The sequence below is a fragment of the Metopolophium dirhodum genome, chromosome 1 (assembly GCF_019925205.1).
Source record: "Metopolophium dirhodum isolate CAU chromosome 1, ASM1992520v1, whole genome shotgun sequence".
Classification (NCBI taxonomy): Eukaryota; Metazoa; Arthropoda; class Insecta; order Hemiptera; family Aphididae; genus Metopolophium; species Metopolophium dirhodum.
Genome location: NC_083560.1, coordinates 32,055,846 through 32,069,423, shown reverse-complemented (window position 1 = coordinate 32,069,423; position 13,578 = coordinate 32,055,846). Strand labels below are relative to the sequence as shown.

At 29.2% G+C, this 13,578-nt stretch overlaps 1 protein-coding gene and 1 long non-coding RNA gene across 2 annotated transcripts; one reads left to right on the top strand and one right to left on the bottom strand.

Moving 5' to 3' along the window:
• Positions 1-716: 716 nt before the first annotated feature.
• On the bottom strand, positions 717-2,733 carry LOC132933037 (uncharacterized). The gene is made up of 3 exons (XR_009662881.1): positions 2,680-2,733; positions 1,203-1,311; positions 717-1,111 (listed from the first exon to the last, which is right to left on the bottom strand). It is a non-coding gene; the product is annotated as an uncharacterized LOC132933037 (long non-coding RNA).
• A 1,125-nt stretch (positions 2,734-3,858) lies between these two features.
• Positions 3,859-10,874, top strand: LOC132936186 (uncharacterized). Its single transcript, XM_061002878.1, has 4 exons — positions 3,859-3,873; positions 7,999-8,223; positions 8,700-8,883; positions 10,264-10,874. The coding sequence occupies exons 2-4, from the start codon at positions 8,109-8,111 to the stop codon at positions 10,652-10,654; spliced, it is 690 nt and encodes a 229-aa protein (XP_060858861.1). The 5' UTR covers positions 3,859-3,873; positions 7,999-8,108; the 3' UTR covers positions 10,655-10,874.
• The last annotated feature ends 2,704 nt before the right edge of the window (positions 10,875-13,578 follow it).

The following is a 13,578-nucleotide window of genomic DNA, read 5'->3' as shown; positions in this document are numbered from 1 at the left end:
TTACTGGTAGATATATATATCTATGTTTCGATTTATGTTATAATATACTTATATAAGTATGTACAGTTGTTCATTATTTATTAATAATTATTTAAATTTTTACACGACACTGTTTAAGTTCAAAGTTGTATAATATGATAATAATAGTCATATGAAATATACGATAATACATAATATATTAATATAATATGCTCTATAGTGGTTTATTACTGTAGGTATCTATATTTATAATTTATATAAATTTATATTTATGTTGGAGTACAACTATAATTACTAATTATGTTATTTATTTGTATGTAATTTTAATAATTCTATTTCTAATTTCTATATAGCTTATGCTTTACATTATGACTTGTTATGTGTCAACTGTTATGACTGAACAGTTAACATTAAACAATACATTTTAATATTTTATAATTCTGTTGTATAAGTTTGTGTTGTAATTTGTAAATGAAATAGGTATTAAAAATTAAAATTAAACAAATATATTACCTATAGAACTACAGAAGTAATAGAACCATAGAAGTATATATACTGTTAGTAATTTGAATAAGTAAATTAATTATTATAAATGTTATAAATTTCAAATTTGTTTGAAACAAAAAAAAAAACAATAGGAATGACCAGTATGAACTTATAAATTATAAGTTATATGCACATAAATTATGTTTTTCTGTTTTAAACAACTGTTTTTTTTATATTGTTTAAATCATTTGTTTTAAACAACTGTTTTTTTTATATTGTTTAAATCATTTGTTTTAAACAAAACCATGTTTGATTAATTTAGATGTTTAAAACAAAATGTTTTAAACATCACAAATCTGCTATTTAGTGGTATAATTATTGGTATAGTTTTTCACTGATTTTTGATTATGTTAAACAAAAGAGGAAGATGGTGTTTGGCTCTATTTTTGGCACATTTGTTCAACTCTTTCAGCCAGCTCATCTAGATCATAGTCTTGCTCCCGTTGCAATTCACGATTGAATGCATCATGTGTGGGCTTCCAACATGAGTAGCTGAGAGAATGGTCAAATGACCAATGTTGGTCACGTCTCCTTCAGTAGCGATGGCGTCACGCAAGTGGATGTACTCGTCAGATTGTAACTTCGACTGATTGAAACAAATGAGATTGAGACGCTATATTAATGATTAATATTCAAATTAAAAAAAAATAATAATAAATAAATATTTGAGCACCTACCGAGAGTGGTGACTGATGATTGATGGATAACTGGATACTAAGGTTGTGGTCTCTGTCACTGGTAGGCGATTAATATCTTTTCTTCTGAAGGTTGTGTGCATTTTTTCTTCTTTGTTTTTTCAAGTATGAAGTATTTGAAAAAAGTAGTATGAAAAAAAACAATGTTTAGTATTGTTTAAATATAATTTTTTTTTTTTATAATTATTTTTAAATCATATTTTTGTTTACTACCACAATCTTGTTAAAATTAATTTCTTATAATTGACTTTGGAATAATCAATATTCAACAGTGTAAATATATATTATCGCTGTGTAGGGCAATTTGTTGACCAATTAAAATACGAGGAGTCGAAACCATAGAAGCAACATTAATAGTTATTAATAAATGCAAGGCTGGGTCAGTTCACAATTTTTTTTAACTCGTTAAGTTAAAAGTTAAATTTGAAAAAAAAGTAACTTAACTTAGTAAAAAGTTAAAATTTTTGAATTTGCAAAAACTAAAAATTCCAGACCCATAATTTGGTTCATAAGATAGTTTTACGCTCAAGAAAATTACTGGGAAAATTTAAAATGATACTTCACAGTAAAAATCTCATTCAAAAATGTACATTATTCATTGGATGAAAATTAACTAAAATAAAATAATCCTGTAAGTTATATTTACTGTGTTACTAAAATAGAAGAGTTGCATATTCAGTTATTATTCATCTGAAATTATTGTATATTAACTATAAAGTTTAAATAACAAACAATGATATAATATTAATATTTAAATGATTATTTATTACTATGGCATGGTACATAGCTGTGTTCGTAATATAAGTATATAACAATTTTAAGACCATTGCCTCACCATATGACAATGACACATCTGATGAATATAATATTGGCACTGTATGATTAAATATTTTTGTTTCGACCTTTAATGTTAATTTGGCTTAAGTACAAACCACAGAAGAGATATTCATGGCTTAGTTCAAAAATGTTGTAAGACATACAAAATAATGTTTTTACAGGAGAGTAGATTCAATATTTTCAAATATGTGAGTTAGACAAGAGAGATTGATAAATAATTATTTTAAATTAAATTGTGTGAATGCATTGTTTATTTACCCTTTTAATAATATATTATTATAAGAAAAGTTAACAAATATAAGCTATTATTAAAAATTTAAACTGTGGATTTTTTTTTAAATGGAAAGTATATTTAACATATTATTATTCTTGTCAATGCACTAGACACATTTTGAAACAATTTAGGTAGTAGGTATGTAACAAATAACAATTAGCTGTTATATGTAGAGATCAATGGTTATGAAACACATACTTAAATATATTTAACAAATTTAATAAAAAAAAAAAAAGAATTAGATGCAACTTAATATTATTATTCACAGCCCGAAGAGTTGCCTTTAGATCGATTTGTAGATGGGACTCATGTTAAATTTACAGTCGCGTTATGGACAACATCACTTACCCTTGTTTTCTGTCATCTTCAATATGCGGACAAAGCGACAAGCGGAAACGGCCAACAGATTAATTTTGTTGCGGAGTGTAGACCAAGCAGACTGGCGGCAGAAAAGATGATTGCAGAATGCGGATACTGGATTGCACACTGACGAGTGACGAGACTATAAAGTACAAATATAGTCAGTATTCACTAGTCTAATACGGGAGCATCATAAAACTAACCTCAGTTAAATCTGCGGTATGACCATAGAACAATCATAAAGATAAAGAATAAACTACCTACTAGTCATTAATATTAGAATTATATAAAAATTATTATAAATATGAATTACCTACTCTTTATGTGGACGAGAACAATAAAGAAGCGACATTTGATTTAAAGCAGTCTGATCGTATTCTTGCTTATCTTTGATCCACGATTAAAGATAGTATCTTATACTGTCTTTAATATTGTGCTTTGATCTGAAGTCTGCCCGGTAGCATAAAAGATCTTTAAACGTTTGATGGACCGATAGCCGTTTTAATGCCTCGCTAAACAAATTTCGTTGTATCAACAATAAACGTTCTTTAAAAAATATTTAAGAGGCAGTTAAATTTTAGTTTACCAGTTAACAGTCTATTAGTTATTCACTCGAATAATCGACATCGGATCGCTACATTTTATATTGTTAAAATCGAATTAGTGCCGTGCGTTAAAATGTATTATCAGTAACAATTCTTGATAACAACCTTGTGATATGAACTTGACTGTTACATAATATTACCTAGTACACAATATTTTTATAATTTAAATTTAAATTAAATAAATACATTTGTATTTGTATCGCCATGACAAATGTGTCTGTTAAAGTATACTTATAGCCAAGAACATTTAAGAAAATTACGTGAAGTAATTTTTAATTTTATTAATTGTATTTACTTATAAAGGTCCCACCCACTGACCACTGCAGCGGTGGCGGTAATATTATTTTGTCTTGGCCGTGCCAAATTGTGTCCGGACCATTGATATTAACGTTATTATATTTAGTTCAATGGTCCGGACTCATTTTACCGCTACCGCAGCAGTGTGTGCGGACATTAACATCTTGCTAATAAAAATAATTATTTTTTATGCTAATGGCGTTTTATGTAGCCCCCTAATTATTTTCGCACCGAGGCATACCAGACATAATTGGCACACGTCTTTTGAACAGCTACCTAGGTACGTTATACCTACATATTAATAGTAAGTAATAACAACATAAATAAAATATAGGTAATGTATCCTAGACTGACAAACCGTCTCCGCTCAGAATCGTTTTTCGTATACAATGATATTATATACCTAATTTAATTCAAATTTAACACCATCTACTGCATTATTACAGTGACCCACTTTTAACCTACTGTACAGCAGAGCATCACCCACTTACCCGCTATTTTAATGTTCACTGTATCTTTTTAAGTACCTAGGTAATAATTATTCAAACCACAATAATTCCAAGTTCCAACAGCTTATTATGTCGCTTTCATTAAAATGAGAAACACATAGGTAGGTACGCGGTGGCTTTTTTTAATGTCTTGTGTCGTATATGCACTTTTCAGTGATATACCTCTATTGACACTTGAGTCTTGAGTTTTACCAAAAGACCATAAATTAACCGGATACAGTTTGGCTCTCTAGAGACTAGAAGTCGATATCGATACGTTACTGTTTAGACTTTCAATCTTCAACGACCATAAATCAAACGGTTACAGATCAGATTCAAGAAGTACGTAGGATATTGTGTGGCTACTCAAATAAAACATATAATTTTTCAGGTCGGAAACACATTTATTAAAATTCAAAAACAAACATAAATAATTCGCTTAATCAAAATACTTAGCCCGTACTACGACTGCCGTTTCACACGCACAATCGTCGTACCTACGTTCTCGCCAATATACTCGACGACAACGGGACTGTCCCGTACATGCGCGTATGACGGTTTTATATATAATATTTTCTGTCACCTCAGCACATCTTGCTTCCCAGGCCCAGGCCTGTTATTCAAAAACGAATAACTGTAGAAACATGAAAAATTTACTGAATGTTTATATTTTTATTTTCTACACACCATAACATTTAGAAAGTATTTTGACTCTTTTTGAGCTGTTTAAGGACATTGTCAGTTTTCAATTTTTTTTCTATAATTGTCGAAGAAATTTTATTTGTTGGGTGATAATGCTTAAACATTTAATACAATGCTCCCGATATATTGTTACAATAGCAGTTAAAAAATATAAAAATACATTGGCATGACTTTTTTTAATAAACATTTAAGTTCAGATTTTGACAAAATTTATCAAATTTAAAATTTAATAATTATTTTGTAGTTAAAAATGTATAAAATGTTCAACTTTTATAGCTAAGGATTGGAAATTTAAAACAAGGTTCCACGTAAATAGGTTATATATATATTACTTTATTCACAATAGTATCATAATCAGGCCTGACCTATCTTAATATCTAAATTACTAAATTATTTCCCACCTATATTACGTGTACAAAATATATGTTAAATTATATTAAATCGACAATATCTGCAATATACCTACGACATGTGCCTAAAGCTTCCTCCCATTTATATTTTTCCAACCAACAGGTATTCCAAAAGTGGTGTTTGCAATAAAATGCGGTGAATGAATGCAACAATAGACATTTTTTGGGGTAATTGTATTAAAAAGATTAAATCACGGTTTACTATTTATGAATAGACCGAGATGTAATGTAAATGTGTAAATCACTATAGATATTATTATAAATTCTTGTAAATTAATTTTGATATATAGGTAATATGTACCTGGTTTTTTAAATTAATACGCGATTTACACAGCCGCAGTGGCGTTACTATAGGGCTGAAATGTTGTCGGGGGGGGGGGGGGCTAAAGCCCCCTGATATTACATAAAAAGTAACCCGTAAAGGCCCCTTAAAAATATAAAAAACCACATAGACTCATTTCAAATGGTTTCAATAATTTCTTATACATATTTTGACCTTCGGCTAATTATTATTTAATATTATTTAAATACGAGTAAAATTTAAAATTAACTAAATACTTCATGTCAGGGCCATGTGTAGTGTGAGTACGTTTCTCATACAATAAATTTTCCACGATGAGACCTTTAAGAAATTGGTAATACAGCTATTTGTAAGTCAATGTGCAAGATTTTTCCACAGAAATTATCATATTTATTACATTAGAAACCTATTTAAATTAGGTGCCTGTAGACTCTCATATTTTTTCAAATTGAATTTATTAAAACCAACTATTTTAATGTAAATTAAATTATTTTAAAAAAATATTACATTACAATTATCATATAGGTAAGGAAAAAAGGGGACTTTCAGGCTTAATAAAAAAATTACTTTTATTTGAAAAAATGACTTAGTGGCTATAGTTACAATCATTATAAAAATACTAAATGTATAGTGAATTTTTAATTTCCAGAAAATGAAACAGATTTCTTTTACACTAGTGTCTTTTTAAAAATGCTAAGAAATTTACTAACTCCTACAATCTACTAACTCAAGAAATAAACTTAGATAATTTATTACCTATCTAATTCACTAAAAAAATGTTTTAAATATAATAAAATTTAGCATAAATACCGGTTGCAGAACAGTCTGTTTGTATACATTGCAATGATTTAGAATTTGTTCTTGTACATTTAATTTTGTAAAAATACCCATTGTTACAATGTACAATTTTACTGTTTGATCTATAGCCTTCAGTCGTGACGAATTCCATTATATAATTATTAAGTAGCTAATTTAAATTTTTAAATATTATAGTGAATGGAGAGAAAACAAGAATAAAAGTGAATAGGTCAATTCGGTTAAAACCTTAGAACACATAAACGTGAAATGACTAGATCTCAATCGCAAAGCTTGGTAAATTATATTTTTATATAATTATATATACAGTGGAACTTCTATAAGTGGAATTTTTGATAATTCTAAGGAATCCCATGCTCCCCGCATTTCAATGTTGGAACCTATTACAATATGTGCGATTAATTTTCTCGATAATTAGAATTTCTCTATAAGTCTAAGTCATTTGGGTTGAATTTTGGCTTATAAGTTGAATTGTTTGATATACTGAAATACAATATATTATTATATAGTTCGTATAATTTAAATATGTGTTTAACCTCCAAATATTTATTTAAAATAAATTGTTTTACTTTTTTCATAAATAATTATAATGCAAAATGGTAAATGGACATTTCCCTCCCGGACTGTTTTCGGTCTAGTAGAACATTTCCTCCTTATATATTTTTGATGTGGACATTTCCCCCCCATTTTTTTTTAAAGTTTATTATTGACTAATAATATTAATTTTAATAATACAATATTATTTTTATTTTTTTTAAATAAAATATTATTAGTCAATAATAAACTTTAAAAAAAAATGGGTGGAAAATGTTCACATCAAAAATACCTATATGGGGGGAAATGCCCTACTATATCGAAAACAATCGGGGGTAAATGTCCACGATTCAATGCAAATAGTAGGTAAACAATAGTATTCATATCAGTCTAATGCGACGATTCTTTCTAGCCATATTGTCTATAACTTCTCCAACAGATACTTCCCAAGTCACGGTGAATGTTCAGTATAATATGTTAACCCATTAAGTTGATTTTCACTTATTGTATTCCTCAAATATGTTTTCAACCACCTAAGGGTCGAAAATGATCTTACACTAGTTTCAGTAGTAACTGGTAAAGAAGCTAACATAATTAAAAGTCTGTATATTGAAGAATATAATATGTTTTCATAGCAAGTTAGAACATTTTTTATGGGTTTGGTTGTTATTTGTTCAATCCATAATGCAAATTTTTTTCCAAAGTAGAATAGTCATCACTCATCAGCTTTAATGTCAACTATGTAGTTTTCAAAAGTGCTTTGAAAATGTCATCACTATTATCTTTATTTTATATTCGTTTACTCCTAAAACTGCACACTCGCGATAAAATACAGACCAAAACCGCACACTTTCAATAGGTTAAAACCGCATAAAAATTTAGCCCTGCAGTGTATAATCAATGGTAATACGAACGCTATACCGGAACGCTACGCCCACCGACTACAGTTTTCGAGAGTGCATCGGCCTACCGGTAGGTGCGCACCGAAACCCCTTCTTATAGTTACAGTACGCGTTACGAAAACGTGCAGATCATTCTAGCGTCTCTAGTGGCGGTTTTTTTCGGTAGGCTTATCTAAACTACTATAGCCCTACCAAAAAAACGTCACAGGAGGAGCTAGAATCATCCGCACGTTTTCGTGATGCGTAATGTAGGTATCTACACAACAGCCGTCTGCCGTCGCCGTCATCACTGAGGTGGCTTATACAAGGGAACTACCTAGTAGCATTATTTTTGTCTTCTGAGTTTCAAATTTTAGCCATCAATGTGCAACGCCATGGTGTCAGCGAAGATAATAATCTTGATTTCGATCGTCTCGATCGCGGCTATCACCGTGGAGTCTGTCAATATTGACTCCGCCGATAAAGATTGGAATAATAGTGAGTATCTACATTATTTTTTAATTTCGTTTATGTATATAGGTAAATATTTTTATTTATTCATTGTTTTTCTTCAAATTGCATAATTGTATTTTGTTTTAAAATATTAATGAATAGATTATTTAATTAAAGTTATTACCCTTAAAAAATAGTTACCACCAGTGCTGTTATATTGAGTAAATTTCAATGAAAAAAAAAATATCATCATAACAAAAACTACTCAAACCTACCAAAATAATAATAAATAATTATTTTTAAAAAAATAAAAAAATGTGTCACGCTCGAACAGTGGACTATTTATTTCTCCCGACTATTTTCGAAAATGTCTTGTTATTGTTGTATACAAATAGATACCTACCTAAAAAGTAAAAAAAAATCCACGTCCGGTTTACAAGTTCTGGCATATTTCCTGTAATTTAAACACGTTATTTTTTATTTGTATTATTTAAATTTAATCTATGCCATTATGATTTCAGTCCACGTTGACAAATTGTCAGAAACAAAATCTCGGCGGAATTTGCAGACAAAGATCGTTCCTAAATACAATGGCCTCGACGTGTGGAGTAGGTCGGAGTTACGGCCTAGACTTAACCCACTGAAAATATTATCGAGGCCTACCAAAACCGAGCCCATTGCCAGCCAGCACGATGCAGGTCGGAGGTAAATACATCCTATTTTTACATGGTATTAAGGAATCGACAATGCGAGCAATATCTGCCATGGTCACTATACTCTACTTTATAGCTATTTCTTTAATACATAACACATTATTTAGATTTGGCGAGCCTTCGCAGTCCATATAATATTATACTTTTGTCATTCGAGGCACAATACATTATTTAGCTTACTACGCAGGGTGTGCTTATCAATGGGCAACTAAAGCTAAAATGTTAGGGAGGCTATAGCCTCCACCTGATATTACATAAAAAGTAACCCGTAGGGGCCCCTTAAAAATATAAAAAAAACCATACAAAAAGACCAAATATTTATTTACTCGAGTTTCATTTTTCACAATAATAATATAGGTACTGTCTGTGGTAATCAGAATAAAAATCCCCAGACTACAATATAAGTTTAATGTTTATATTACTCACAGCTACATGGATAGATCTGAGCAAATATTTTTTAAAAACTAATTAGCGTAATGACCACATTATTAATATTTAGTTACAAATATTACACTAATTAGCTTTTAAAAAATTTTTGATCAATAAATTTCATGTGGTTGTCAGTAATATTGTAGTCCGGGAGTTATATTTCCTAAGTTCGGGGATTTTTTTTCCAGGATTGTTAGTCTGAGTTTTTTTCCGGGTACAATTTTTATTTCGCAACTCACTGTATCTATATTATAGTTAAGTGCATATACTGTAAAATTATGTATAATAATTTCAACTAACAAATAACAATATACCGACATAAATTGATTAATTAAAATAAATACAGGCATACAGCTACTGATATTTACCTTATTTATCACAGGCAATATAAAATAATTATAAAGTTTAAATAATAATTAGATAATTACATTTTTTCCAAAAAAAATAAGAAATACTTACAGTGGAATTTTTAAAGGTATATTAATATTTTAGGAAACAATTGAATAATTTGTTTTGCGGGGTCTATTAAAAGTTTTTTTTTTGGGTGGGGGGGCTAAGCCATCTAAGCCCCCCCCCCTAGTTGCGCTTATGGTGCTTATCATTATTGCATAACTGAATAAGTATAAGCATGGCAAAAAAGTGTTGAATTCAAAAACTCTGTATCAGAGGTTTTCAAATGTATCGATAATTTTAACAGGAAAACTAAAAATGCGTTTAGATTTTGATTAGAATCATATTGATTGGGAAAAATTGGGAAAAGTGTTGAGTAAATTATATTAGGCAGTCGAAGAGAATATAATAAATCTATGGGTCGCAGGGCTTGGTTATATCTATACACATCATAGGGTGATTGGTCACACGGTCACATTAAAAAATATTAAATGCTTTACTCTTTTCAGTAACTGTGTAATAAAATGTATATTTAATTTTTTTACATGTAAAGAAATCGACGACAAATCGACGGCAAAACTAAAGGCGAAGATGGCGGATCCAGCTCAGTCGCGTCCCTCGCCAGCTCTAGTTCGCCGTCAAATGTAAACGGTGAGGACGTATTATACCCCGTGAGTGTACAAAATTGGATACTCCAACATCTAAAAATCGAGGAGATGAATCGGATCCGGGAACCCACTTTGCGAAACAGACGTCGACGCTTAGCATCTGGAGCAGAAATATCAGCAGACAAGAATACTACAGCGTCGGCAGACCTAACGGTCTCTAATGATGGACATACTATGAGCGCCATTAAATGCTTATTATCTCTTTCGTTCCCTGTATCCCTTCCAACGCAGTGCATACAATTTTATTTTAGATCTTTATTTAAAGCTATTTACTGAAATTAGTTAAACAATTTTATGTCTAAATGATCAAACTGGTTTGATCTACCATATATATTATTGTTTTTTTTTTATTATTATTTTTGCTTATACCTAATCATTATATATAACATCTTATTATATGAATATTTTAGAAAAGAAAAATACAAACATATTCACTTTAAAATATAGATACATAGCGAATACATTATATACCTACATAGCATATTATAATTATAATATTATTCTATTAAATAGTGGTGTATTTTTTTTTTCATCTGGTAATATAATGAAATGAATGTGAAGTCAGTATTTGGAGTCGGTTGTCAAATAAATAATGTGAACAATTATTTTTACATCCATCTGATGACAAACAAAAAATGTATGTCCTATCAGATGAACCTCATCTTATAAAATGTCTACTAAGCCTTCATGATAAATAAAAATAATTTTACATTCAACAAAAAATTTTTTTTGAATACAAAAATTAAAAAGAATTAAAAATTATAACTTAACTTTTTTTTTATCTAAATAAGGATAATTTTTTTTTAATATATTTTTATTTTTCATTATCCATTTTTTATTCAAAATGTAATTTGAATACTAATATAATTTATTAAATAAATCTAAAATGAATACAAAAATTTAAATGGAATAAAAAAATGCAAGTTGATTAAACCTATATATATTTAATAAAAAAACTAATTTAAAAAAAATAAAGTTTAATAAAAAAATTGAATAAATAATAGAATAAAAAAAATGTAATTTGTTAAAAAAAAATATAACTTGACTTTTTTTATAATTGATTAATTAGATTTTTCGTGCATTTTAGATTATTTATTCAATTATATTTATTTTTATAAGTATTAGGATTTTTATTCAACCTAATAGATTTTATTTTACCTAATATAGATTTTTTTTTTATAAATGCAGATTTATTTTATACAACCAGGTTGTTTAATTATATTTAGATTTTTTATTCATGTTAGTTTTTTCTTTTTATCGATACAAATAACATAGTTATTTGTTTACAATTTGAATGTATGATTGTATGGCTGTGTTAAAAAAAATTAAAGCACTATCGAAGTATTTGGGTAGTATGGTAATTGTTCCAGCCTTGACCAGAAAGTGTATGTTGTGTACGCCTATGGTATAAAGTATTCTTTATAAGTACACTCACTGTATCTCAAAGAACAAGCATTGTCGTTAAATAATAATATATAACAGGCGCGTAAGCGCTTTTGTCACGGGCAGAACAAAAAGACACACATATTATATAGCGTGTGTGGATGAGTGTTTGTGTGGATGTGAGTGTGTAATAAAGATGAGGTTCGAAATGTCTTATAATAATATTATTACTAATAATACTATTATAAGACATTTAAAGACAATAATTTATTAGGTAGGTATTCATTATATTTTAAGATATCATCCATAAGTATAAAATATATCAGAACCTGCAGCTGTCCATGCTGGCCACAAGGGTGGACGCAGAGTTCAGGGGGTAAATTCTCCACGTAGGTATGCAGCCCAAGGTCAGTGCGCAGTCTTTATATTATTATATTATTATTATTATTTACATCGGAATGCTCGACACACGAATTATAGGAGGGTAGAATACGATGCGCGCGTTAAATACTGTTGCACGATTGTACAATGTTGCCAAATTTAATAATAAGGCAAAATAAAATCTAAGATAAATTGTGTTTTGTCGTAATGTTTAATTTCCTTTTCCTACCTATCCAAAGTACCAATATGCACTCGCACGTAAGTAAAGTTGAGTTACCTATACCTACTTATATCACTATTACATTAATATTAATTAAGAAAAGACGACTAGAAAAATATGTTCAGCTAGGTAGTTACTTTATACTGATGAAATTGGATAACACAATTTTGTCAACAAAATATGGCAATCAGGACCAACTAAAATACACATTTATTGGATAAAAATCAAAAGTTTTTAAAACATTTGAACGCATTTACCATATTTACGCCTAATCCGGCAACATTGCAACAATTCTTGCGCGCAATCGTACATAATATTATTAGTTTATACTTTATTACAATATAATATCTTATCAAAAATGTTTGTTCTATTGTCCAGTCGAAACGTGTAGAAAATCGTATTATAAAAAAGGTAAAATTACTAAGATAGCATATATGGACTGGAAACTGTGGATTAAAACATCGTTTATTTGTAAACACCTTGTTGTAATTAATAATTTCAAAAAACGTAAAATGCATTGAAAAAAAATTGTTGTAACGATCAAGTTTTTCTTTACAGTTTTCCTATGAGGGAACTGGAAAGTACTTTTTATTTCATTATGTCTATCTTGAACAGAATAATATTTCGTTGGAATTATAAAAAAAAATGAGAACTGACAATGTCCGTAAACGGCTCAAAAAGAGTCAAATTATTTTCAAAATTTTATCGTGTATAGAAAATGCTAATATAAACATTCAGTGAAATTTTCAAGTATCTACATTTTTTAATTACAACAAAATAAGAAAATCGTTACACGAGAAATATATACCACACTGTGCATTATTATATTTTTTTGACGGGTGTAGTCCGAACAGACAACATCGTACGTACGACATAGGTACTTACGTGTTTCGACGAAAAAAAAAACCACGATTTAAGCCTTAGATAGAGTGTGTGTGTTAGTGGGGGTGGTGGGTGGTGTGTGTGTGTGTGTGTGTGTAACAAAGACGAGGTTTGAAATGTTTTGCAATGGGTTAGGTATTATCCTTACTATTGTAAGATATCCTCCATAAGTATAAAATATATTATAACTTGCAACTGTCTATGCTCGCCAGTCGCCACAATGGCGGACGCGGAGTTCAGGGGGTAAATTCTTCACGTAGGTATATAGTCAGTGGGCAGTATTTATATTATTATTATTATTATTACTATTATTATTATTATTTACTTCGGAATG

Excerpts from the sequence above, each read along its gene's own strand:
- LOC132936186 (XM_061002878.1), top strand. The coding sequence starts at position 8,109 with ATGTGCAACGCCATGGTGTCAGCGAAGATAATAATCTTGATTTCGATC. Across the intron at positions 8,224-8,699 it reads CGATAAAGATTGGAATAATA|TCCACGTTGACAAATTGTCA; the intron begins GTGAGTATCTAC and ends TTATGATTTCAG. Across the intron at positions 8,884-10,263 it reads CAGCACGATGCAGGTCGGAG|AAATCGACGACAAATCGACG; the intron begins GTAAATACATCC and ends TTACATGTAAAG.